This window comes from Dromaius novaehollandiae, chromosome 3 (assembly GCF_036370855.1).
Source record: "Dromaius novaehollandiae isolate bDroNov1 chromosome 3, bDroNov1.hap1, whole genome shotgun sequence".
Lineage (NCBI taxonomy): Eukaryota > Metazoa > Chordata > Aves > Casuariiformes > Dromaiidae > Dromaius > Dromaius novaehollandiae.
This window is the reverse complement of record NC_088100.1, coordinates 50,181,836-50,209,699: the sequence shown is the minus strand read 5'-3', so window position 1 is coordinate 50,209,699 and position 27,864 is coordinate 50,181,836. Positions and strand designations below refer to the sequence as shown.

Below are 27,864 nucleotides of genomic sequence, written 5' to 3'. Positions count from 1 at the left end.
CTCTATGCATTTTTCCTTCTGTACCCATTATTCTCAGGCTAGTACTATCAGTTCCATGTAACCTGTAGTACAATTTGGTAAAAATTAACAACTTCCTGCAATTGAAAATGCTAGTCTCAATAACAGATAAACAGAGTAACAGAATCTAGAACAGCAAAAAAAAAATCTTTATCTACAGTACTTCTCTTCCTACAACATGTTATTTCCTTCTATTTACTTCTGGTTCTAGCTGCATAAGCCATTATACAACTAGCAGTTTCACCTAAGCAACACCACACACGCTGCACCAAAGCAAACAGCCAACATGGCTCAAAACCTTCCAGACAACAGAGCGCTAAGCCAGGCTCTTCAAACCATAGCTCTGCCCTGGGACATGAATCTGTGGCAATGGCAATAGGATTGCATGTTTATGGTACATGTGATTTCCAGCTCAAGTTAGCTTCTATTTACAAGCAAGCAGATATAGATGCATTCACTTATGCAATTCTAGCTGGCATTCCTGCAAATTCAGTCCAAAAATCCAACTAAGTTATTTCCTTTTCAAACAGCATTACTACTAATAGAAATGCTGCTGGCCAAACAGTTCCTTCAATTATAATAAATGGAGCAATGCTGCCTTCAAACTGAGATCTCAGTTACACCTGCACAGTTATTCTGGAAGTTAATTAGATTGCACAGGGGTAAATAGGGACTTAATGTGATCTTCAGAGGCCTCATAATGGCAGAAGGCATACTAGGGCTGGAAGAAAGAAATCAACTTGACTTTGAAATCCCAGGCTACTTTTGCAATGAAGGGAGAAAAAACATCTATAGATGTCAGTGAAGTAGGCTTGAGGTAGAAATTATGGAAAGATAGTCAATAACCATTTTGCTCCTTGGTAATTCTACAATGTCACCTTACAGGCGAAAGGCACAATTTAAAACTTTTTGCCATGTTCTTATTTGGCAATTGTTATTAAAAAAAAACAATAACAGAAAAATCAAGGACAGGCATTAGATCCAATAAAGACAACTCTCCTATTTGCTCCTTTGACCTGTATGGCTCTAATTCAGAGTCCTAAGGATAAAAACTAAACATCTCTGAACACCAGAGCACAAACACTGCTGCACAAGAAGGGAGCGTGAGGTCAGATTTCAATGAAGTCCAGGAATCCATGCCAGGCATGGAGATCAAGGACTGACTAACACAAAGCACAGGAAGAATCAACGCTTCAGATGTCAGCTGTTTCAAGGATTATAGGCCCTACTGTTTCTGGTGTCAAGGTAATAATCAGAACAGCGTATATGCTAGGCTCCTTGCAGTGATAGCTGAAAGTACAGCCTTCTATTTGGATTCAGTTTGGGGATTTTGTTTCCTTTTTAGACAAAGCCAACAGTGCAAAGTATTCATATTTCAAGGCTGTTTCAAGGATCAAAACCCACCTTACTTAATAAAAAGATGAGCGAGATTCAAAGCAGAAAATTATATGGGAGCTTCATATACAGTAGGTGGAGAGACAGGATTCTGTGACTTTTTATCAGAGGTATTCATTTAGACACTGGTGCTAATGACAGCATCTTTAAAATGTTCCTCCTCCCAAACCCCCCCATTCATTTTTTCACATAGATCCTGATTTTGGCATATTACTGTATTGTGGAGACATCTTCTGTGTACTGGATGGCTTATGCAAATTAACCAAATGTCCTATAAATTAGTCCTGAAATGTCTGGGATAATGAGCTGCTTGCATGGTGCATGGTATTCAAAGAGGGACTCTTTACAGTTTAGGAGAGCAAGAGGACATTATAAATGTACCCAGGCTGCACAACAAGGCAGGATACTCTGCTGGCATTGTGCTTCTCATCCTGGAAGGCAAAGCTGACTAACCAGAACAGAAAAATGCAATGCTACGGGATGCCTAAAAACTAAAATCCCCAATAATTTTCTGGTAGGAAGACAATGTGCCCCTAGCTGCTGAAGCCCATGCCTGCAGATCTTCTTAGCTGACTTTGCCAACACATTTAAACTGCTTGCACGCCGGGTTTTCTTGCCTGCATAATTTAGAATTTCAGTGAAGGCTTCTTAATGTATGTTATGCATGTGAGTGCTATTGTATTCAGTGCATTTGTCGGAGATGTGTATTTGTCTATGAAAAGTCATGCTTTCCTTGTATTCCTAACCTGAGGCAGAGAGAAGGCTTCCAAACAAAACTCCCAGCTGTACTTTCTAAATAAATGTTTTATGTCATTTAGTACTTGTGAAGTACAGATCTAGGAGAAAGCTTTATCTACAAAGGGCTGATTCTCCACTCCTAACTTAGGCAGTGCTCTGTTTGAGCATGAGCACCTCTGCGTGAGGTAAATGACAATAAATCAGATGACAAACATCAAAAATACACCGCTTGTGTTTGGTGTTTGCTTAATTGGCATTTCAGATATAATAATTAAATCAATACTGAATTTGTGTGTGGGCACCTTCATTTGCAACATTACAATAACAAAATGACATTAGTGTTCAGAAGTAGGTATCTGAGAAACAGAGTGCTATTAGCATTACTTGGCAACAATGACAGTGTTAAAGATCACTTTACCTCACACTCTTATTTCATTATTGTTGTTACAAAACTAAACTGAGGAAGGTGAAGGAGGGAGGGAGGGAGGGTGGAAAACAGGTTGCAGGAATGAAAAACGGAAATCCGTTTCCCAAACGGGGTAATTGACTTGTCTCCACATCCTTCTCTCTGGTACTTTCAAGGCCCCACAGTTTCTGTTAATGACTGTGTGGAACAGGCAGAGAGAACCATTTTCTCTCTTTGCCCTATATAACCACTGTGTAGTTGTGAGCACCCTTCCTTGGTAGCTTCTCTATTTGCTGTTTACAGATGGCATAGAAAACTTCTTGAAGCACATGAAACTGCTCTGCAAACTGTATTAAATCTGACTCTCCACTATCAATGTTACTAGGCTCTAGCAAGCAGAGGCAGGAAGGGTTAGCTTTAGGCTGCTCTGGTCAGTTGGAGTATAAGCTTTGCACTGAGCATGGCTATTCTGCATTTCATCCCAGCTAACAAATGTGCTGACAACAGGGCTGACATAAAGGTAAAGCAGGCAGGAGCAATTTGTTCTCGCAATTGCAAGGGAGCTCCAGGAGTGCAATTACACCCATTTTATGAACAGGAAGCAGAGACAAAGAAAGATAAAGTGACTTGGGCAGGGTCACAGGGAATATCTGTAACAGAGCTTAGAAGGGACCAGACGTCTTGTTAAGGATTAGTCTAATACCATATGCCAAGACCATCTTTCCTCATGAAACTCATGGCTTATTCTCAGAGTTACAAGCCACATCGTTTGGCTATACTGTGAAATCAAGCAGTAAACAGCAGTAGGTAATCTCAGGTCTTTCAGACATTTAGTAACATCTCTGCCTTACAACATTTAGGGAAGGGGACTTTCTACAGATAACAGTACTCAGAAGCCAAAGAGTATAGGAAGTCTGAAAACAAGTGGGACAAAAATATGTGATGTGATTCATCACAGACCTGGGGAAGAAGAGAGTTAAACTGAGAGAAAGGAATGATAGTAGTGGAAAAAGAAATATTCAGAAGGGGAAGAGAAACCTAAGGAAAAAAGTTTCAAGGAGCAGAAAACCAAAGATAAGGGACAAAAATAATGAAAAATGGAAGAATACCAAGGCCAGATACACAGAGGTTAAAACAGCTCAGCTTGAATGCCACAGTGAAGACACTTGCCTCACTGCAGCTTCAGATGAACACGTATGAGCTTGTATGGGGAACCTGGATTCAGGAGTATGTCCACGCTATGGACAGGCATAAAAAGAAAAACCTGAAGAGACAAGCTCCGAGCGTGAAGGTACCAAACCCAGGTGAGAGGCAGCAGCCGTGCCCATGCTGTGCTCTGCTGTCTCACCACTCCGCACTGGCAGCAAGTGTAACGTTAGCAGCAGCTGTTTCAATAATGTTTTATACCTTCCTGCCCTCCTTTTCAGAGCTCTAACATGCAGATTCAAATCCCTGGACATTCACAAGCAATTATTTTCTAATGATGCTAGAAGCAAAGCTTCCAGTCCTGCAGCTTCAAAAAACCCTGCCCAGCCATGCTCTGCTGTTGACCTCTCCAAGACCTATATATATGAGATACCTAAATAAGATAATTGGCCAAATATAATGCTGGTGTAAGCCAGAGGCTTGCACCAGAGGTGACACAGGCCCATGCTAAGCAGGAGAGAAACTGCAGGAACTCCATCCTTGCTGGATTGCCCCCTGAGTTCAAAGTCTCCTCTGATGCTTGCTGCTTTCCTGATTTTGTGTGATTTTATTCATGTGCATCTCAGTGTTAGGTTTCACAGTGGATATGTTTAGCTGTACAAACTGTGCCAAACAATCCTTACTGGAATGGTAATGTTGTGCAGTAGATGTTACTTTTGCAAGGGCAGACCAAAATTCCTATTTCCACTGTGGTGCAATAGCAGCCTACCATGCCATATAAGATATAAACATTTTGTGGCCTTATAGATAAGCTAGATAGACAGCCAAACCATCATCATGACTCCACATCACCACCAATGTTAAGGGATAAGGAGTAAAGCTGATGGCTTCTGCACAACAAACAAACAAATGCAGAGGCAGTGTTTGTTCATTTAAATGTGCAAAGCTGGCTTGTTTAAATATGAATATGTTGCTTATAGCCAAATTTTAGTGACAGCAGCCCTATGGCATCTATCACTGTTTGCACTTTTGCTAAAAATGGTCACATTGTCTTGGGATTTTCTCAGATTCCACATCTGCAGGAAGTTTTTGCTCCCCCCATCCCATCTAGAGCCTGTTATGGTTTCCTCTATCCTTCTGGGTAAATCATGCTCAGGAAGATACTAAACACGCAAGGTTCATGCAGTGTCACAAAAACCTGAAATCACTTCCCTGTCTTCACCAAAAGTCTATGTCCTTTCCCTCTCTTCTCTCATTCTCTCTCTCTTTCTCTTTCATGTTTATAGGCAGGGCATCAGGCACAGCCTCAAAATGTTCCCAATACCTTCTAAAGATTGAGGTTGTCTAAAAGGTAGTATACACAGTCAAGACTGTGGAACAGTTGCTGTTAGACCAGATCAAGATACTTGATGTTTCTCCTCTTCACGTACAGAAAGGTAAGCAATTTTCTTCCCCCCAACAGCCTACAGCACATTGCAGATATGCTTTAGAATCAAAGCACTGGCTAGAGGAACTAAGAGGTCTTTTCCATTTCTACCTTTCACTCTATATATTTAGACGAAACACCTATCCCTAGCTCAGGGTGACCACCTTGAGTCAGGCTCCTCCATACAGATGCTGTGCTTAGAGCTATGAAAAGGAGCAAATCCCACTGAGTAAAGAAGAAGCAGTCAGAAAAATACATAACATGAAATCTAAACTCTTGAGGGTCCCTCAAACTCCCACAATCTAGGCACTTTCCAAATACCTGTTCTAAGAGAGAGCTATGCAGAGTTCCTAGGGAATCAGCAAAGTCCCGGCTATCTTGGATTTGCCCTCTTTGCAGTTTCCTCTCTGTATCTAACTCTGACAGCAGTGGGAGATCCTGGTGCCCACAGCAGCTGCAGTACTCCTGGCACTGGCATTCATCTGGATGGATTTTGCTGCAGGATTGGGGCTTTGCACGCCAGGGAAGCAATACCTCCAAGGCACTCCTGCTGTGTTGGTGCACTATGGTATCAATGTGGTGGCACAATGACACTGAAAAAGTGGTTCTGAAAATAAAAGGGCAGATTCCCCAAGCCACTCAGGATTTTGCTAGCTTAGCATGGAGGACTTGCAGACAGCCAACAGAGATTGTGTACTGCAGAGCCCATCAGTCTGCAAAAATTTAAAAATGCATTTCCACCTCTGCTTGCAACATACTTGCCCCAATGACAATCCTCAGTTTTACAGCAGAGCTATTTTCTCCACTGTGTTAATCAGATTTGCTTTCAGCAGGTTTTTCTAACAGCATGGGGGAAAACTGGGCCAGACTCGTCTACATTATGGCTCCTCCCAGTGCTCACACTGACTCAGCTGAGCTGGAGAAAAACACCAGTGGGATTATAGTAAATTTGATGGAGACAAGCACAGCCTGCTTTCCAAGTACACAAGCAAGATACTGCAGATAACCTAAGCAGGCTGCTGCAGTCTGCTCTGCCTCCCATCTCCCAACCAACCACAGAGGGAGCCACAAACAGACAGCAGGTCGAGGGCAACGAATGGAAACATCTCACTAGGGCCTCAAGGGAGAGAAAAGCCCTTGGCTCCTGGGCAGAAAGAAGCCGCCACTTCTGCCACTGCTGCTACATGGTTACTTAGGGCAGCTGAGACTTCAGCTAGGTCTCAGGGAAGGACTTTGGCCCTCTAGTTATTTCCTTTCACTGACAAGTGATCTCAGGCTAATCTAGTTTGAACTTTGGACAGATTGTGGTCATCCAGGTCTCAGTCGTACCTACCTACTGGAGGTGACTTTCAGCCCTAGTTTGTGGCTGAAGGAAAAAGAGACATAAAGCCAGGCTATGAGACTGGGCAAACACGTCAGCTACATCCCCTCATTAGATGAACTCTGCATGGTGAATAAGAAAGATGAGAGCGTATAGCCCTATGGCAATACTCATGAGTGAACCCTCTGGTGAAAAGCATTTGCTCGATGCAGCCTCCTGCAGTGTCCCAGAAAGGAAGAAGTAAGATATGTATAAGATAAAACTGGACATATTTTCCAGGTCTTTTACAACCCCTGTGCCTGGAAAAGTGTGTGTGCACATGTCACGCATGCAGTTCCTCCCCAGGGCACATGATCTGAGAGGAAAACTGCATGCTGCATGCGCAGACACCTCTGGGTTTCTCACCTACACCCTTTTTCTCATGGGAGTGCACTGCTTTCAGTTAAAAGAACAGACTGGGTCCTAAAGGATCTGGTGATTTATATAAGATATGGTCCCTGAGATGGAAAGTGAGGGCAAAATAACACATAAGAGAAGCATTTATCATTCTCCATACTGAGTCAGTCTATTAGCTCTTTAGTATTTTAATTTCCAGCATCTTTCACCCCTTAAGACTTGGTGCTGGGCCAGCTGTAATAAGATACACTGACACAACGTCCTAACCCGATCTTCCAGCATTACATAAAACTATGTTTGGGTCAGATTCTCATCAACTCGGAGGCTCCTTTACACCACTCTGGCAGCAGAAAGGGGCCTTGGGACTACATTACATGCACATCACCTTTGAGACTTCTTTCTATTGCCAGAGTGGTGTAAAGGCATCTCGGGTTCAGACAAGAATCTGGCCCTTTGTTTAATGTGTTTAACAAATGATGAAGCTGCTGTTTTTATCTCAAAGGCACTCTCTGTGTCAGTAATTCAATAAGCACCAAGTGCTTGTTCCCTTGGCAGTTGGGAATCCAGGCTGTTAAAAAGCGAAAATATATCAGGTGTGTGAACCTCATGGTGAAACAAACAAAAAAATCTCCCAGAAAATGGCTGTTTCCCCTCTCGACTAAAGAGACATTAATTTCAGTGGCATGTGCAGTAATGTGCATTCAGGACTGGGCACAAGTGGTCAATTATTTTTCTGCCTGTCTAGAAGAAGCTTGTTTATTCCTCATAATAAAAAATATTAGTACAATACAGAGCTTATTGCTCAATTAGGCTACTGACGTGCAAATAGTTACAGCCTCTTGCAGGGAATACAGCTAGAAACGAAGTCTTGCAGCCAAATGAAATACCACCCTCCCTCCCATCAGACACACAAAAAAATACACAACGTAAGAGCCAATTGACAGGTTTTTGAGGACCCATATTTAACTAGCCTGTACAACAGTATATTGTATTGTATATCAAAGCTCTGTATCATAATGTGCTCCTTTCCTTGTTTAACCATTTTTAATTGATCATTCAGGCACTGATCAAAAAACCAAGCACAGAATTTAATTTTGGTCCTAAGCATAAACAAAGCTGTGCATTGAGCAGAATTTGAGAACACAGTACACATGTACAGTTTGATCACTTTGTGGGATCTGCACTGACTGCACTGCTTGCTTTAGTTACTATGCATTGCCTGCACTGTCAAATTGTTTCTAAATACCTAAAGGTAAACCTAGGAACCTGTTTTCAACTATTGTGTCAGATAATAATTCATAATAAATGAACCTCTCTGCAAATACCAAGGGCCTTGTTGTTAGCTATCTGAAGTATAACACAACATTAAATAATAGATATCTCTTTGCACTTCTAACATTTTAATCTCAATCTCAAATTGCATGCACAAGTGATTAAATAACAGCATTCCCATTTTGAACCTGGAGACCAGACATCTAAGCGCAAAGTCAGCAGCTGCCCAACTTTAAGCATACCAGTAGTCCCTCTGCCTGCAATGAACGGATCTACACATGAGCTCAGTTAGACACATGCCAAAATATGCTGCTCAACTGATGACTGTAGCTGTCTAAAAGGTAAGTGTCATATGGAATACGACTCATTGGAAAGATATAGGCATCTCTAGGAGGTGGTTCAACCAATCCTAAATCAGCACCAAATCATCCGAAGTAAACCACTCCCTCTAGAAGGGCTTGTCTTCCTACGTTGACTATCAAGGAGAGCTAGACAGAGAGCTGAGCCCAGATGTCGAACATTTAGATACTATAGCTAGGGAAGTGAATCGCATCAAAAGTCAAAGGATACTGTGCAACAGTAAAGAAACATGACACATGTCAAAACCAGAGTGAAACCTGGACCCAGCTGAAGCTCAAACTGAAACACATTTTCTCAACTGTAAGTGTAACTGAGAACAACATTCGACCACCTGAATCCCACAGGAATTATCCTTAGGGTGTATCTAGCACAAGGACAACTTAAAAAGTCCTTAAAATGACCTTAAAATCCCTTAAAAGGGATTTTAAAAGTCCTTAAAAGGACCTTAAAATGGTCTTTAAAAAGAGAAGTAAACTCCAGTGTGATGAAGGTTTCACTGAAGTTGTTTATGCCAGTTTGGCGCAAGCGGTGCAGTAAAATGGTGTTTGCCTGGAAAGAATGACTGTGCGCAGGATATTGTTGCATGTTAATCTGCACGTACACCCACCTGAAAGACCCCAATCTAAACCCGAAAGCCAGCATTAACAAGAAAGCTTCACGTAGGGAAACAGACACTTTCCCAGGGAGAGGCAGCAGCACATCGAAATCACACTCTGCAAGACAACATTTATAAAAATGTCGACAGATATCATCCCCTGTTTGACTTATGGAGCGATCAAAGCTTCACTTCCACAGAACAGTTTTGGACCCTTTAGTTGACTGAATCACCAATTTAGAATCTGTCAGACTTCATTATGCAGATTAAGAGTCTCTCCTTGGTTTCATTTGTTACGCATTAATAAGAGAGCATTGGTGAATGTATCCTCTCATACAACCAAAGCCTTTGGTGCCATTACATAGTAAATTTTGTTCTTGCTATTGTTCGAAAAAAAACCCCCAACACAACAGCAACATGGCTTAGTTGCTATGCAAAGACTTAGAGCCACTGCATAGGGATCAGTTCCAGAGTTTGGTTTGATTTGAACCAAGCCAGGCAAATTATGCCTGGATGTGATTTGACAAGGTTTTCCTGCTTGCCTGTTTCTCTCATCTACAGAGAGAGACAGGCGAACAGTGTGCCCAGTTCAGACTGGCCCTGGCTCCCCCAGAACTCTCTGTGATCCAGATACGTTTACTGCCTTTCAGCTTGATGCCTGATGCTGTTAAAATACTCTGTACCAAAAGGCAGATTTATTATGAATGCTGGTAGGGATCTTTTTTCTCTCTCATTGACTAGATGTGACTCAAAAAGTTAATGGTAATTGCTCTCATCTTCATTTAGCAAAGAGAGAGAGAGAGAAATGGGAGCAATTTGCAGATCTGAGAACAGGTCATTACAGGTGTGTTATATTAGTGTATTCATGAGCCCCCTGGGACAGCCATGCTGAGATATCCAATAACTTTCTTAATGTGTAATTACACACCATTGGACTATAATTGATTAATTGAAAAGGGAATGTAGGCAGATGCTAGGCCAAGGCTTCTGCTGCTCATTAAATGAATATGTCCTTGCTTCTTTTTAATAAGTTAAGTGAACTACTCAAAAGCAATTAAGTGAGAACTGAAATTCATTAAATTTTAAATAATTATTGGTATTAACTTCTATAATAAAATACAGGATTTATATTTTGCATTCTTTTCCCATTCCAAAAGCAATATCATACATGTCGCTACAGAGATGAAAAAATAGTATCTGACACAGAGAGCAGTAAGCAGTGAGAAACACCCTCCTCGCAGACAGGCTTTCTTTGGTGCACCTTCAATGTAAAGTTAATCTGCCTTGTTGGGATGTCATTCCTGGAAGCTCTATGTAATCACAAGGATCCCCAAAGGCATGGGTCTGCAAGCTCAGTATTCCAGCGTGCTTCCAAGCATCCCTGTAGTTTAGCTGAATCGTGTCCAGACTTTTTTCAACTCTTTCTTGCCACAAGCACCATTTTAATTCTGAGAAATAAAAATAGTATGGGCTCCCAGTTTTCAAAATCCCATTCTCTTATCACAGTATGTCAGCTCTATTTGCTTTAATGGTGTCAAAGCAATATCATTTCAAACTCTTTTTTTTTTAATTGGTAAGACAACCTATTCATCAATATGAGTCATAAGCCAACTACACCTTTACAGACACTCACACTAGTCTAAGCAGGTATCTTTTCAAACCTGACCAAACCCATTCTCATTAATATCCCGGATTAGTGAGAGCTAGGGTAAAAGGTACAAGCAGGCCTGGGAGCCTGAGGCCTAAAGCTACCTTCCAGACTGACTCTGGTGCTTCAGCTAGTGAAGCGCCAAAGGCTCCCAGCGAGAGGTGGTGCGAGAGATGGATTCTCAAAGGTATCCGTCTGGGTGCCCACATGGTATTTGCTCCAGGCCCTAATAAGTCATCTGCCTCTCCTGAAAATACTCCAGTAAGAAAATATTTATGGCTCTGGGTGATGACTGTGGAAATTGTATTTCCAATTTATGTGGAAGGAAATCTGATGAATATTATTTCACCATACTTAACTTCCTTTGGAACAAAGCGTATCTTTATTTTTTAACATTCTATAAAAACTGTCTGAATTTTATTTAAATTGGTCCTGAATGCCAGTTTCATGAAGAAAAATCAGGATTCACAACTGGTTTTCTTTCCAAGGGGTACAAAACTGCTTTTTTGTTTAGTTTTATAGAGGTTTTGAATGTGTGTGGGAGGGCGGGAGAGGGACTGAAGATATTTTGGGGCATTTTTACTTAAAAATGTATTGAAAGCATTATTAAAGAATAGGCTACTAAAAATGCATTTTCAGCTAACAATTTCTTAACTCTTTAATTGTTTACATTCCCATTCAATAAAAATATTATTTTATAAAAAATGTTTGAAAAAACAATTTTTCAGTGAGAACATGTTTCATATGAAAATTATAACTTCAGTAAACAGATCAAATGAGGAAAGCAAAGAGTAAAAATAGAGTAATACAACACAGCATAGTGGTGAAGAGAAATTAAGGTTGTAAGAATTATTTAGAGGTCAACAGTAATTGCACATTTATTAATGAAAATTTTAATGCTTCTTCTGGGAAGAAAGATGACAGAATTGGAGCTGTAATGGGATTTTAATTATTTTCCTTTTTAACAAATACATTTGCTCCTGTTTTGAAATAATAATAACGGCAATGTTAAAAACTAGACAAGATGCCTCCTTCTGAGGGAAAAAAAGCCTCCGCTCACAAAGCAAAGTGTCAAGTGTCACATCCTAAAATTATGCTGCTGTACGGGTATGAAAGCAACGCTAACCTCGAGGCCCTGGGGCTAAGTTGCTGGCTATTGGTAGTGTACAGGAGGAGAGCGCTGCTGCGGAGTGGGTACGGTTTGCTCGCAGCTCTGGGAGGCTGAACACCTCCCGGCAGCAGTGATGGCCTTGCTCAGATCTGCTGCGTCTTCCCGTGTTGCTAGGCCCTCTCACTGCCACGCCTTTTCTTCCATCTCCTTAAATTCCTGAATTGTGCTCCTTAGTTTGGTTCACTGGGCCAAAAAAGCATGGATTAGGTAAAACTGCTAAGGGGACCCACCTGCTTCTTATTGGAATCCGCACCCCGGGCTGCGGGGGACTTTGCTCCTTTTATCCTTGTCCTCTTCCCTTCCTCCTCCCCTTTCCCCAGGCCACATGTTAGTTTTGCACCTTTTATTTCATGTGTTTCTGGGAAGTGACATGGCCACTTGCTGGTTGCTGGGTAGAGGGCAACAGAGAAGTCCTTCCAGCCTTCAGCCCCGGTGCTCCCCTTGGGGGCCGCCTGGCAGTCCCGCTCCCCCAGACAGCAGCAGCGGCACAGAGAAGCTAAACTGCTTTAAAAACTGCATCTGGGCTGCTGTGTCTCTTGAAGAGAAGGCAGGTTTCTAATGACCCATGAGAGCCGCAGCAAAATGCACTGGGAAAGGCCCCAGCAAAGGCCCTGCCCCGTGTTACTGCTGGGGCCTCCCTCAGCAGGTGGCGTGGGGAAGCCCTCGCACTGCTTAGTGCTGCGAATCAGGGCTGCTCTCACTAACCCCCAGCAGAAAAGAAACGATGTTTAGATCTTATTTCCAGCAAAGCTGCTATCTCGGACTTGCTATCCTGTCTGTCAGGGTTGTATTTTCCATAAATCCCTACAGCTGGTCTCTGATGGCAGCCTTCAGCTTAAATATTATTAGTAAAGACCATGTTTGCTGCACTTTAATTTATCGGTTAGCTGGCCTACAGTGATTTTTGATCAGAGAGGGGGAAGATGTCCCTAAGCAGGCCGTTTGTCTCTTCTTGTCTACAGAATATAAGGTGCCATTCAGAGCTCATTTAAAGTTAATGGAAGGGATCCTATTGATTTCACTAGGCTTTGGATCAGACGTGTCCTAAGCCTGGGGGGAGTTATGACAAAATCCAAACTTCTTTAGCTCCCCAGCACAGGCAAAACATGCTATCACTGTTTTACAAGGAGCAGGGGGCTGGGTGCACTTGGTGCGTGATGGAGGAAGGGGGCAGAAGGACTGAAGGACAGAGTTATTCTCTCCAGACCCCAGCGAAGGTCTCTTGTCGCCCCAGGAAGAGAATCGAAGCTTCTGCAGTCCAGCCTGGTGCTGTCCTGACAAAAGCAACTGCCCTTGCTTCCACTGCGGAGCAGAAAAATGCATAATAAAAAGTAGGGCAAGAGGGATGCAGCCTGTGCCAGGCAAGAGAGCGGACATATTTGTTGTAAAATACTAGCTAGATCCATGTAGACAGGCATATAGCATCTCTCTTCCTGGGGACAGGCTATCTCAGGGTGATGGGGGACTGGCAGCGTGCAGCTCTTGGTGCTGTATGAGCAGGGCTAGCTCTGCGTCAGCGCGCTGCTGCGGCCATCTACCTGCGTGTCTGCCTCGTGGCCAGGCCGTGAGCAGCGAGGGCTAGCAGCCCTCGGCCGGAGCCTGCCCGCGCCCTGCGCACCCCTTATGGGTGTCGCAGCTCCCCTCTCCGTCCGGGCCCAGCGGCTGTCCGCAAGCCCCACTCTGTCTTTCCTCCATGCGGTCGCCCAGCTCCTGGGGACTTGAGCAGCCTCTAGGAGCATGCGCAATGTGAACAGGGCACAGCCCTTAATTCAGCTTGGCAGCAATGAAAAACCAAAAAACCTTTACAATAATTTCTCCTGGTTTGTTCCCCTTGCTTGAGAAGAAACAGAGTGCAAGTTTTCTGTGGGGTTTGGGTGAGGCTTTTTTAATATTCTGTTATAACTCATGAACAATTTAGTTTTTGAAAATGAAATGATACAGGCCATTAGTCTATGATATGACCTAAGCCCCACTGTTATTTCAGTCTCAAAAAAAGTTACATTTCATGTGGCCAAGATTACTGAGGTTTTAAGAACACCAGTATCAATTCTCTGCTGCAATTGCTCTTCCCAATATTTTTGTTCCAGAGCCATAGCTGCAATTCTGACAGGCCCCTCTGTGTCTGATCCAAAGTCCTGGGAGCCAGTGGAGGGCTCTCCCACAGCTGTTGTGGCTTTTGAGCAGCCATTTGCTGGAATTGCAGCGCATGCTATAGCGCAGCCGATGGAGCCGTATCTGTTGTTCTCAGACCGCGGTGGCAAACTGAGCAAGAAACTGAGGAAAAGTACTGATAAGCCTCCGAAAAATAGCACCAGCGGTAAGACACAGCAAACCGCAAGCGCCGCTGAAACAGCAGTAGGCACAACCATGGAGGTTTTAACTCTAGCAGGCCTGAAGCCTGCCAGCTCCACGAGCTGGAGCCCCACGGGGTGTGACAGCTCTTGCCCCCTCACCCCTCCCGTCACCCCAGGGCAGTGAAATTGACTTTTGCCCCCACAGCAGGGTCATGCCTTAAAGGCTAGATGTAGCCCGACAGCCAGAAGAGCTGCTATCTACAATCCTGTTCAAATTTTCCGGTGGGAAGGGCTGTGTGTCACACCTCCTAGGCTAGGGCTGAGGAAATGCTGTCCCTCTCCCTCTGCTGGTTTGAACCTCAGAGTGGAAAGGAGAAGCAGGGAGAGAGTTGCAAAGGGAAAGGGTCTCTGCTTTTGCTCTTCTCTCCAGGTAGAGGGGCAGGAGGCAAGCATGGGGAACGCAAAGGAGGGAAGGCAAGAGAGGGGATGAGCAAAGCCATCTCCCTCTCATTCAGTCCTCCCTTGGGGGGCACCATGGCTGTAAGGGCACTAGGGCACTGACATGTTATTTCCTTTTAACGCTGAAGCAGTAGCTGGTAGCAGTTTTCCTTGACATTGGAGCCCAGGAATTAGGTTAGAAAACTGAAAAAAACATCCAAACCTTCCTTTCTGAAAACAAAACTCTCATTGGCCTCCAAAGAATGTCAATATACGTATTGATGTTTAACTTCATTATGGACTACAAAAGATACTGGACTCATTCACCACAGGTGTTCCCAGTGCCTTTTTAAAAACAGTCATCTTCTACGTTTTAAATCTTTCCAGCATTTCAGTAGTGTAAAGCTGAAGTTCATCTGCCTGTATCCTTCATTCTTGCTGCAATGTCTAGATGCCACATATATGTCACACTTGCTGACCCTGCCTCTACTGCTGCAACAGTGGAACAAAATGGCATGAACTAAAGCTCAGCATCAGCTGTAGCTCTGGCTTGCATTAGCCTTGTCATAGCCTCCAAAAAGGCCTTTCACTCGCAGGAGAATGTTTTGCATTTCATGTTTCACTTGTATTTGTTTTGGACGTGTTTTTAAAGCTTTCTTTTCCTCTTTTTGTTAATGGTTAAAGATAGCTGGCTGCAGGTGAGTTTTGCATTAAATCCAATAACAAACGTGTTTTATTTTGTGTCTTTTATGTAACAGCTTCCAAACATCAAGTCTGTCTTATAATTCACTGCATACGGGGGTCATGAATTTATCCTCCCAGAGCAGAACTAATAGCAGCAGACTTTTGATTTCAAAGGGAAAAAGATCATGACCTTACTGCAGGAAAACTGTGGATCACGGCTGGGTGTGGGACTGGAACTGAAATTTTTTTTCAGGGTGTTTATGTTTTGTTTGCTTATTTGTGTGCTTTACATATAATCCCATAGCAGTGGGTGGTACTCATATCATCTCCATAAACAAATGATCTGGAAAGCAACCTGGTGTTTAATTTCCTTAACCCATCAAACTCTCCTTTGCTTATACAGCAGCACACCAATCTGAAACCTTGACTCAATATTCTGGGCAACTTGAGGGGGGAGGACAAATTGTTGGTTTTTCTTTCCTACTTTTGTTAAAAGGCATCCAAGCATGGCTCTTCCTACCCTGACTAACCTGGGTAGGTGCCAGATGGATTTTCCCTTTCTCTAGGCAATGGCTCAGGAATTTCAGCTGGCTAGAGCAGGGGCTGCAGGCTTTTCACTGGCCTTTTCATTCTAACCTACCCTTTTTCACCAGTTAATCCCATCTCTCTCCCCACAGCCACTATTAGTTGGACTGCACTGTTCCTTTACAATCGGCTTCCAGAGGACAAAATTCTGCCTTTTCCTTAGGGAAACAAAGAGATGTGCCTAAAAGAAAAGCTTCCAGCCACTGATGAAATAAGAAATTAAAATCCTGAGGCAGGGCCCATGGTAGTAGAGTGCACGGCTGGCCAAGCCCCCATGCTGGCCTGGCTCTTCAAAAAGAAATTTGTGTGATGTAGTTCCCAATATTTATCATGGGCAGCTAGCCTTAAAAAAAAAATGATTCTCAAAATGACTGAAAAGTTCACAAGGAAAATTTTATATCCTCATTGACTAAAAGCTTTCTTAACTACTGTTTTCTGTGCTCTACAACAAATGGCATGACACATAACATATCTGGATTTAAAGCAGGAAATAAATACCCTAACCTAATCCCATGACTGCAAAATGGTTTTCTGTATCAACCAGAATCTTTAATTGTCACTGCTTTTCTTAATGCACAGAACTACCATAAGCACTTGTGGATTTATTTTGCCTAAATTATAACTCTTTCTTCTTATTATTTCCTTTCAAGCTCCTTTAAAAGAAAAAAAGAAGCCAAGTTGTACCTCACTAACCAAAACATCTCCTCTTCTGAGGAATAAGCAAAGAAGAAAGGTCACAGTTTGTAATCGTATAGCTTACTAGGCTTCCAAATCTTTCCAAGTACTTAGGAGTTAAAGCTTTCAGTGAGTGCCCGTGACCTTGGATATTAACATTCAGCCCGTGTACTGCTGCTCTTGTGGGAGAGCACTTGCATGCAGACCCATCAGCGCCCGAGCCCCTAGATCCCGCCTGGCAGCACCCTCAGAGCACAAGCATTTCACAAACAGAGGAGGCTGCGCTTGCTGGAACAGACCATACTGGAAAATGGCAGCTGAACCCTAAAGCTAAGAAAGCACTTTTGAGCCTCAGCTTCCAATTTCATCTGACAGGCTATTACAGAACTGACTCTAAACTGCACTAAGAAAACTCCAAGGATTTCCTGATTCTCAAAAGAATAAACAAGTTTGGGTTTCTCTTTCATTTAAAAATCTTAACTTTTCACTCCTTTTTAGAAAGCAAGAAACCAACATCTGCCTCGCACTGTTAGTGTCTGGGTAGGTTTTTTCCAGTGGGAAAAAAGATTTTCAGGAAGATGCAGTGCTCGCTCTTTTTTTTTCATATTTTTTCTTCCCTCTCCCCTTCCAAGGAGACAATTGCTGGCACAAATACAGAAATACTGACTAGCATTTAGGACAAAGATGCTGTATTACTGACCACTTCCTGTGAAATTCACTTTACTCTTGAGCACATTTTAATACAGCTCTGTTTCTGAAAACATGAAAATTTAGATGGAAAATCAGTACCTCTCTGTGAAACATGTAACATCTTAGACAAATAATAACACTGGTTCCCCCATCAACCAAGGCCTAGTCAGCATAGTATCTTCACAGAAAGTTACTAAAATACATCTTTAAAAATAGCAGAGGTATATATTCATAATTTGTCTACTTTTTTCAAATACAAATTAAGTACAGACTACATCCCTGCCAATTTTGTTTCCAATAGCATAGGAAAATAAAACTATGACAAATTAATTTTATTACTTCCTTAAATAAGAACTGAAACTTGTCCAAAAAAGCACATGAAAGAGTAACTTGGATGACTTGAGCTTTTGCCAGGTATAGAAGTGATATAATAAGGCAGTAACTTAAATGCACATTGGGTAGAAGAATAATTAACAGGGCAGTAAAAGAATGCTTGATTTTAATAGTACAAAGGGAGTTAATTGGTCCATTGATTTCTTGTACTTCAAATAAAGCCAATTTTCAATTGAAACAATACCTTACTTATTTTATGTACATATCATTGTATTGTCTCAAGACTCTAGTCCTGAACTCCTCCAATACTTAGAAGTCCTACTGACCTCAGGGGGATATTGAGTGTGTTGTGATGGTTTATCAGACCTGATCTGACCAGTGGTACAGTAATTGGGGATGGCCTTGAAGAAAGAGCTTCTCTTATTTGGCACAATAATTGTGACTACACAGGGGAATTGCTTTATATGTTCACTTAGTTTCTTTCCCTTGGGACTTAACCCTGCTGCCCCCAAAATCAACAGGAACTTTGCAAGTGATTTAAGAGGAAGCAAGATCAATTCTTAAGGCTGAAATCGCTTTTTGTTTGGCAGAATTACACTGGGAATGAACCAACCCTTCTGAGTGACATGAGTAGCCCTAAGTGCCCTGAAAGCATTGTAATTACCTAACCAGGGTGTTGGCTCCCTAAAGGGAATCCTTGGGTGATGGGTGAGCCTGTGGCCCCAGCAGTGTAATGCGGCCAAAATGCTCTATGTTCTGGCTAGTCCTAGCAGCTGGAAGTGCCCCCTTGGCTCTGCACTGCTACAGTTAATGATGGTCCCAGACTGGCCCTAAGTTCTGCGGGGAACACGGATGTGACAAAAAGCCAGCTGCATTTCTTACTTCCCCTGCCCTATGCCAAGCACATCCCAATCGGACTGCAGAGTTTGGGCTTCTCTTTTAAACGCCTGCCATGACACGAACCTTGAGGGCCAGTTTCCATACTCACTGACATCAGGTCAGCAGCGTGACTTTGCATGTTGCACTGGGGAGACCACGACTGAGCATCACCCCGTGTCTTCTACGGAGGTGGCAGGCACGGTTTTTAATGCAGAGGAAAAACAGTTTGTTCCACCGCCACCGCCCCCCTCTTACATATTTATAATTAGAAAAAAGTGTTGTAATTTGTTTCGAAATATAACTGAGTGTTCCGATTCTCCACAAATATTTCCATTTAGCCAAATGATACATTTTACTTAAATGCAGCCAAGAAGAAAAGCAAACGTGAGGGAGAGATCTACCAATTCCTCTGAAACTCCATTTTCCAAAGAAATGTGTGAATCTCTTTTAAATACATTACAATTCATTCTCTGTTTACTTTAGGTAAACAGAAAAATTCATTGTGGAGCACTCATTTTCGCAAGCTAATCAAGAACATTAGGTCCCAACAGATTTATTTAATAGAAATATAATAGGCATTCCTGCTTGCTTTTAATCTTGCCTAGCTGCAAATGCTAAAATGAACAGCAAATTAACCCTGCCTTGGAACAGAGATCCTTTCACAGCTGATATCATCTCTCTTACGGCTTGTAAACATTCCAGGCTCCCTGTCAGTGCTTTCCTGGCTTTCACTTTTTCCCCACAGAAGAGAAGAGGAAAAAGCGCCTGTCTGCATTAGCTCCAAAGTAGAGGAATAGCTGAATTCTAAAGGGAGTACTGCGTGTCCGCTCTGCTGTGTCTGCTAGCAGAACAAAATATAGCAATGCTGTCTGAAAACAATGTAGAGCTAAAACATGGATGGGAGAGTGATTTTTGTCTTTTGGGGCACTTTGGGGGTGGGTGGGGGCTTTTTGTGCTTTACCAGCCACTCCCTAAATGGCTTTTGCTGATTTACTATACAAGACAAGATAGTAAGACAAGGCCATTCATGTTCTATAATCAAATATAAAAGATTTTCAAACAATTTGAGATCTTAAATTGTTCACTAATACCAGAACTAGCATTAGAACTCTACACAGGAAAAAAATACTATAATATTTCATAATGTATGTCATAATGAACAAAAGCCTTTCAAAAAAAAAAAAAAAAAACGGTTTTCACTGTGCTAAAGTAACAATCTAGACTTGTTGTAAGTATGTTATTCTTACAAGTAGTTCGCAGTTATTCTTGAAGGCAAGTCTTGGAGTTTCCTTAGCATAGTGCTGCTGGGGAAAATTTTCAGCATGTCCATCTTCATCTCTAGCCTGAAGGGAAATATAATGGCCTATTTAGGGACTTACAAATAATGGAAGGAAAAGCTAAAAGCATAACAGCTCAGATCATTAAAACAGACGGGAATCCCAAAATACAACATTATTAAAAAGTTTGTTTAAATACGCAGTACACCTTTTAGATATGAGAACTTGGGATGTTGTTTTCTTACATAGCTTAGGTTGAACATGCAAATTCATTGCAGTGTAATAATTAGAACAACAAGAGACAAAACCAAAATGAAATGTTTGAGCTGGAAACTGAGTACTTCAGGGTTTCAATTTACTTCATTGCATTTTTCAGGATTACATTACATACGTACTCTTTTAAACTTTTTGACATGCTTAAGCAATCCCTAGATAATGTACTTGTATTTTCATTTTAACAGCAAGGCCAAAAAAAATATAAATAAGTTTTCATACTCATCATTTACATGTAATACTACTGCAGATAAATGGATTCCCCCTCCATGTTTAAGTGAAGATTTGAAAGGAGCAATCATCTAGCAAGAACAATGATTCTTCAATCAAATGCGGTAAAAATATTTAATTACGAAGATGCATTAAAAGTTACTGGTTATTTGGAACTACACTGTTAATTAAGAAAGCTGAAGTTTAAATGGAGACATTAACAGAGCCCATTAGCCATACTGCTTGCATATAGTATTTTCCTTCTAATCTACAACATTTTCTGGTTTAGAGTTAAAGCAAAAGGGAAAAGTAGGTGAAAGGAGGAGTGTCAGCAATACACTCATTACACTGTTCATTTGGGTGACACTTGCACTCTGTTCCACTCTATCTCATCTGATCCCTGACTGTTCACTGTCTCCCTTGCTCAGCCTCCCAAAATTCACAGCTGAGCTGTCTCCCTCACATATGGCTTGCATATAATTATGCACATTCCATTTTACACTGCATTAAAATGATGAGATCTTGGCTCCCAGCCAACATATTTAAATAAGCCCCAATGAAGCAGAGGAGAGGAAGGGGGAGGCGCAGGGGAGATGGGGAGCACAGGCAAGTGGCACAGCGAGGGGCAGGTAGTCCTGATTCCTGTCTCTGAGGCTGAAGCGCACGTCCACCGCGCAGGGAACCGCCGAGCACTGCCTGTTGTGGAGCACAGGTGGTGCAGGGCTGCGGCGACGCGCACCCGGCTCTGCAGCTATGACAGCACTTACATATTGTTCCTCCTTAACGTAGTGTGAACTGTCTATTTTCATGTGTCACACTCCAAGCTCGGCGATTTTTTTAGCGTTGGCATTTATGAAAGATATTTACACCTTGTACGTTCTATGACTTGTTGTTTGTCTTCAAATAAGCTTCTGCCTCTCCTTGCAGAGAAAGGGTGGGAAAGGGGAACAGCAGGTTAACGGTGCTGGTGATTTTTAGGAAAACCCAAAGCAGTTACGCCTTGTCCGAAGCCCATCGCCTCAGCTGGGCTTCGACTCGGGCCCCGCTTGTCTGCCAGGTGGAGTTAACAAACTTCGCCTGACAGAGAGCATCACAATTTTTAGAAGTGCAAAAGCTTTTCTGAAAGTATGTTTCAAGCAGTACCTATAATTCCTTATTATTGCAAGTAGCAGGAAGTGGAAAAGTAGTTTATTATGTACATTTCATGGCAGCTTATGTATATTTTCTTTTACTGCCCTCAATAGCTGCAGGGTGGAAAATGTTTAAAATTTTTCCTTCAAACCACAGAGGAGGGGCAGGGCATTCCAGAACACCTGAAATTACTTTTATATTGACTACAGTTTAAATTTGCTGTATTCTTGTAATTATTAGTTTGAAACTGAAACCTCTATCACACAATCAATATACCCATCATGCTGCGTGGAATATAAAGTTTGTCTGGATTTGATTGTGTTTCATAAACTTCTTTTTCTCTTTTTGCAAACAAATTTTGTCCTTTCTTCTCCTTCCCTCTCCCTACGTGAAGGAAGAAGGCCAACTTGCTAACATTCTTCCAAGTAACCTGGAACTCAGCTGGGGGACAAAAGCCTTAAAAATGCCTTGCACAAATAGAAATGGACCTGCCAGCTCAGTATCGCACGTGACAACAGGGCACTGATTGATTGAATCGGCAGCCTTCCCCCCTCAGTCTTCTGCTCCAGCAAAAATGGTAATGAAAAAAGAAAAACCCTTGGCAGAGCCAGGTGACAGAGAACAAGCGAGACATTCTATAGGACATAGACATTACATAGGGCTCTGAATGCTCTTGGTGCCACCAAACTCACAAAATTGTATCTTGGCACTGTGGTAGCTATCCAGTGGCTTGCACCCGTGGCCTTTGTTGCGTTATCTCAGTGCAGGCACACACCTTATAAAACGAAGTGGATACCAGGGTCTTCGTAGTGCATGTGTCAAAAGAGAGACCAACCCCACTGACCTTGATCCACTTACCAGAATTGCCAGTTAAACAAAGGTTATTCGTCCCTGCTGACAGCAACGTGCTCACATTCTACTTATTCAAACCTTGTTGCGTTTAACTTTGGATACCACCACAAATTCCTTGAGGAAAAAAATCCACTGATATCTAGTCTCAAAAACCGTTTAGCTGCATATTGCTATCATTTACTTAGGCAATAAAAGTATGCCTAGCTTAGCTAGCTAGTTTTCATTGTAAAAAACACCTATTCTCAGCAGACAGGGCTACTGCCCCGGTTGCATGAATTCACTGCTACCATCTTCCATCTCTAAAGAATTTGCAGAAGGAAATACTCTTACGAAGTTCAACACTGTTATAAGTGTATTTAAAAAGTGGCACAGAGTTTATCTTGTCACTTTAATATTTTTTATGCCTGTCACTGACTCCCTCTCCCCCAGTGCTGCACACGGGTGAGCAGTCACCTCAACAGCCAGGCTGACACAGCTGCAGAAGCAAGTCCCTTGCAGCATTATTCACGGGGCCGTACAGCGCCTAACTCTCTCTGTGTCTCTGCACAGGCTGGCAACATCAGCGGCCAAACTCTCACTCCTCTCTCCGGCATCTCTACCTCATTCACAGCACACTGGCACTGAATCAGGCCTGATTGCCATGGGATGTAGTTCACATGCTATTGTTTAAAGGGAAGCAGCTGAAAAAACAAAACCAAACCTGTGATCTCTCTCATTTTTTAAATGTTTTTAAACTGCTAAAATTGTTATAGAAACACTCTCATCAAAAAATGTATGTCCAAAGTGTTATACATAATTGATTGCAAAAATGCAATATATGGTATTTCTCTCAAGGCACATTTTGTTGCAGAACAAAAAAGGCTTCAGCTCCTAATCTGAGGCCTGGGACCATAGTGAGCACTGTTAGTTTTATCAGCACAAAACTGCTGCAACTTTACTGCAGCGCTACCTCTCCTGGGATTTACTGAAGCTCCTAATTCAATAGCCTGTCATGGCGGGCAGCCTTCCCTCTGTCAGCTGCATCAGCCCTGACAGGGAAAGCTGGCTGCCCCCAGCCGTGGGATGCCATCCTGGACAGCCAGCAAAACCCCAGGCATTCACACTGCCCCAGGTACTTTTGGCAGAAGAGAGCCCTTTACCCAAGCACTATTGCTGGCAGTGAAGATCTATCAAGGAAACTACAGTCAACTTGGTGGAGCAAGCTTGACTGGGAGGTCAGGATGATGATGGGTTACACAAGAAATCAGAGCCTTTAATTGCAGGTTAGATATCAGGAAACCCTTCTTAATGATAGGTAGAGCAAAGCACTGGAATAGATTGCCTAAGGAGGCTGTCAGAGCTCCATCACTGGAGTTTTTTAAGAGCCAGTTAGGCAAACATGTCAGGAATGACAGGCACAGAGCTGTTCCTGACTTGGGGAGGTGGGATGGATGAGACAGCTTTTCCTTTCCCAGGTCCCTTCCTGCTCGGTTTTCTACCACAGAGCTTGAAAGAAAAATGGTAGAAGGGTAAAAAAAAAAAAAAAAAAAAAAAAAGGACCAGGGATCTGAAAGGACCTCTCTGAGAATAGCACAGTGTTTGATGTTCAGAGATACGTGTACTCATTAATAAGTGCATCATGACAACTATCTTTGGCTACACAAACTGTGCTATCTGTTCTTAAGCCAACCAGCCTATGTTTGTGAAAGATGCCAATAGTCTGGAAACAGACCATATACTAAGCCGAGGCTTCTTTTTTTAACAAGAAGGAGGAAGAACAATCTACAGTAGAATTTCCTCCTCTCCACAACACTTTCTGCATGGATATTTGTTTCTCCTTATTCTCAGAGAAAAAATTATCTTGATCCAGACAAGAGACTTCTTAGCTTCAGTGCAAGTCTTTTTATGCGTTCAGCCTTAGTCTTGGGAGAGAAAATCTGTGCTTACATCTTAATATTAAAGGCAGAATCATATGATAGTATCAGTCACAAGGCAGGCTGAACAGAATAATTTATTAAAATGGAATTTGTTAATGCAAACCTTTCACTAAAATGGGACAATGCTTTTGCAACGAAATCCTATCATTGGGTCTACAGAAGTTTAGTGCCATTTAACTGATAATACCTAGCATCTAATCTCTAAGGACAATAACCAACTGAGCAATATAAAGTGATAGAATATTAGTCTGCTTACTCTGTATAAAATTGCCACCTCATTTCCATAAATGTCCTTTAAAATAGATGAAATATCTGACACTTACCCCCAGACATATTAAATGCATGTATTAGTTGAATGTTTCTGGTAGGACAAAAAACTGTGAAAAGTTGAACGATGTTGCTATAGAAGTGCAGACAGCTATGCTTCAAAACTTATGTCCCATTGAGATGCACAGAGGAAGTTCACATCACTCTTAATACTATTGTCTTTGGAGGCTGGCTACAGATGCGAGCAGAAAGCCTTGCTTCCGTTTTCACTGCAAAGGTTATCTCTTCTGCCAGAAGGGCATGGGATTCCTATGTGCCTGCCTCTCCTTTCCCCACCACCTCTAATGCCTTTTCTAAGCAGAAATCAGTGAAATTTGAAGGAAATCCTCAGGGAGACCCTAATCCTTGAAATTCTAGTTCCTGTGGATTTCTCTTGTCCCAGATAATCAATTATCACGGTCTCTACATTCACTGTACCAGCAACGGTAAAAATAGTACTAAACTTCCATCTGTTGAGTATATTCTTTCCAGAAATATTAACGTTCTGACTCTGGCCTGAACTGGGGTTTTGCTAGAGCCTGAAGTCGGGGTAGCATGTTATTGCTCCATGCTGAGAGCAGAGCAGGGGCCAGGCAGTACAATCTAGAGAAGACTTCTCTGTTTCAGCAACCATGCAGTTAAGGAGTAAGTCTTTGACTTAGGGAAAGTCTTTACTCAGGGAAAGCTTCCACTGAAATTTTATGGGAGGTTTGCCTTCACAAGGACTTCCAGATTTTCCTGAATCACAGAATGATGGAATAAAGCGTATTTATTAATTTAGTGCCTTTTTCAGCTGCACTCTATCCACTAATCTCTGTAGGTGTAATTTTCTGCCACTCCAAGACTCTAAAGTCTTCCAAACTTTTCAAAAGTCCCAAGTATTTTGAAATATGTCAAAACAATATAATCTTCCCAAAATCAGATCAGTGAAAAGGAAGGATTTAAAATCACATTGACTGTTTATCATATTGTTATTACTTAGGTCACAACAAATTCTAGGTTAAGTATTCTGCCTGTTCTGTTGTGACCACCCCAGGTTAGAAGCAAATACTCGACTCAAAGTTTCCCAGCTTGGGGTCTCTATGCTGCTAGTGGTTCCCTGAACACTTGGTGGTGGTCTGTGGAGAGCCTGCAGGTCACATGGTACTAACTTCCCTTGTTTCCAGCTGCTAAAATGCATTTAAAGACAGCTAAAAATACATTAAATACTTTCCTAATGTTATTTTTCCATGTAAGCAACTGCTATAGTCACCACAGGAATGTTATTTGATCGCCAAGAGGAGGGGAAGTGGTCCATAAGACAATCTGTCTACTGGAGGTGATCTATAAAGTTAAAAAGAAATTGGGAATGTGCCCTCTTATAACTTCTTTATTAAGTATGCAGAAGGGCTTTTGCTGACTTCTTCTATTTCTCCTCTCTTCTCTCCCCATACACGCCACCCCAACGCACATGTGATCATGCATACAAACACACGTATGCATGCTCCCCCTCATTATCTAGGTCAGGAATTCAGATCTTCTCTACCCTGGAAGAATTCACCAGCAAAGAGTGAACAAGGGAAATAATACTGACAGACAAGCAAAACCCTGGAACCATGGTGCATGGTTTTTCCCAGGCCCTAACCAAAGGGTGTCCTGTTGAAGCCAGGTTTGTGCATGTTGTTACGCAGGGTCTAGCTACAGCCTACCTTGAAATCTCTCTCTGGCACTCAGTTGCTCCTGATGCCTGTATGTTACAGCACGGACTCCACGGCTGTGGAGTCCCTTTCGGAGACAGCGAATCTATAAGCTCACTGAGAAGGAGCAAAGATGTCTCTGCAAAGATGCAGTCTCTAAACTGCACCTGAGGTTCAATTCCTTGCAGGCATCTTTGGCAAGACAATGGACCCCTTTAGTTGGCATATCTCTTGGAAAGATCTGTTCACGCTTTGCATCCATTTGATATACTGTCATATGTCCATTATAACAGTGATGGGTCCAAATCCAAACTCTAACCTCTATTCCAATTTTAGTTTACATTTCATTTCTACAACTGCCAAAGCAAATACAAAATCTGAACACAACAACACTAATGGCGGACCGGATTTAGAAAGCACCTGAAGTCCACATGTTCAGGAATAGCTTTGGTGGGGGAATGACTTAGGGAGCCATAGGTATGGCTAGTGTGATTAAAACCAGAGAAAATGCATCATTCAGAATATCCTGAAATCTTCTCCACTGTGCTGACATAAGAAATACTCTCTGACCTTAAAAATAAATGGAGTCACCAGGTCAAATCTGCTATTCTAACCAAATGTAACCCACACTTCATTGTCCTTTTCCAAAGAGGTGTAAAAACTCCTTGGAAAAACACAATTTTGCTGAGAAAAGCTGCCCCAGAAAAATGTATTATGACAAAGAAGGAGAAGGTGCCAATCTGCGGAATGATAGGGCAGTGTTTCTGAAATTATCTTTGTCAAAGCAACTGAAGAATGCCACGTTCATTTTCCTGCATAAGTGAAGCACACCAAAAAAACACCCCAACAAATGTGCTTGAAAATCTGATAAACAGTTATTTATGGATCTTTTTTTTTTTCAATAATGCTTTTCTTCCAAGGGCCATGGCTCAAAATGGTATAGCTCTATGTATTACATCTTTCAGTCAGAATTTCATGGTATAAAATTATCTACAGTTTATATTTAAAATGCAAGCTGCAAACTCTGTTATAATGTAAGTAATATCATAACTGAATCAAAAGGAAATACTAATAACAGTACCACCCTCATGCCTGCTAAAGTCATAACTTTCATCCTACTGTGCTTGAAGTCAGTCAAGACTTTCAACAACAAAAAAAAGGATTCAGCTTTCTGGATTCTATACACTTTTTTCTCCGCTTCCCCCATTTTTTTTTCGCATACTATATAGAAGAATACTTATTTCCTGTTGGGTGTCTCATCCTGCTGGGCAAAATCAGGATTTTCTTTTTATATAGTTTTCAACGCTGTATGTTTACAACCCCTTCCACCACAACCATAAAATACTTAGCAAAAATTGATGATCACCTTCAGTTTCACAATACATCTATAAAGAGCTAAGGAAAAAAAATTCTTTGAAAAATAGTGCTGTCTACTGCCCTAGACCTCTATTCTAACTTTATAGGAAGGGGAATGGAAGGACTGAGGTGTTAAATGATTTGGGTCCACACACAAGTGAATGCAGCCCAGCCTAAATCCCAGGCCTTCTTACGGCCAGGCCGCTGCTTAAGCGTTGAACTACCTTACGCTCTCAAATGAAAATTCCCCATTAAACTTCATTTTCCTTTTACATTCCAGACTTATGCACCTTTTTCCTTCCTCTACTGCATAATAACCAGGCAATTTCTGCAGCTTTACTGGCTTCCGTGGGATTGCGCTACCCTTTTCCTGACAGTTTACAGCATGGTGATATAT

The 27,864-nt window shown here is 42.0% G+C and overlaps 1 protein-coding gene across 3 annotated transcripts in view; it reads right to left on the bottom strand.

Moving 5' to 3' along the window:
* Positions 1–27,864, bottom strand: part of SOBP (sine oculis binding protein homolog) — a 118,945-nt gene that overhangs the window by 33,469 nt on the left and 57,612 nt on the right. For 2 of the 3 annotated variants that reach the window (XM_026119907.2, XM_026119908.2), the window contains exon 5: positions 19,718–19,813. The exons of the other annotated variant lie outside the window; for it this stretch is intronic. In XM_026119907.2, coding sequence (XP_025975692.1) covers positions 19,718–19,813 — 96 coding nt within the window. The remainder of the gene's footprint in view (positions 1–19,717; positions 19,814–27,864) is intronic. 3 annotated transcript variants of the gene reach the window in all.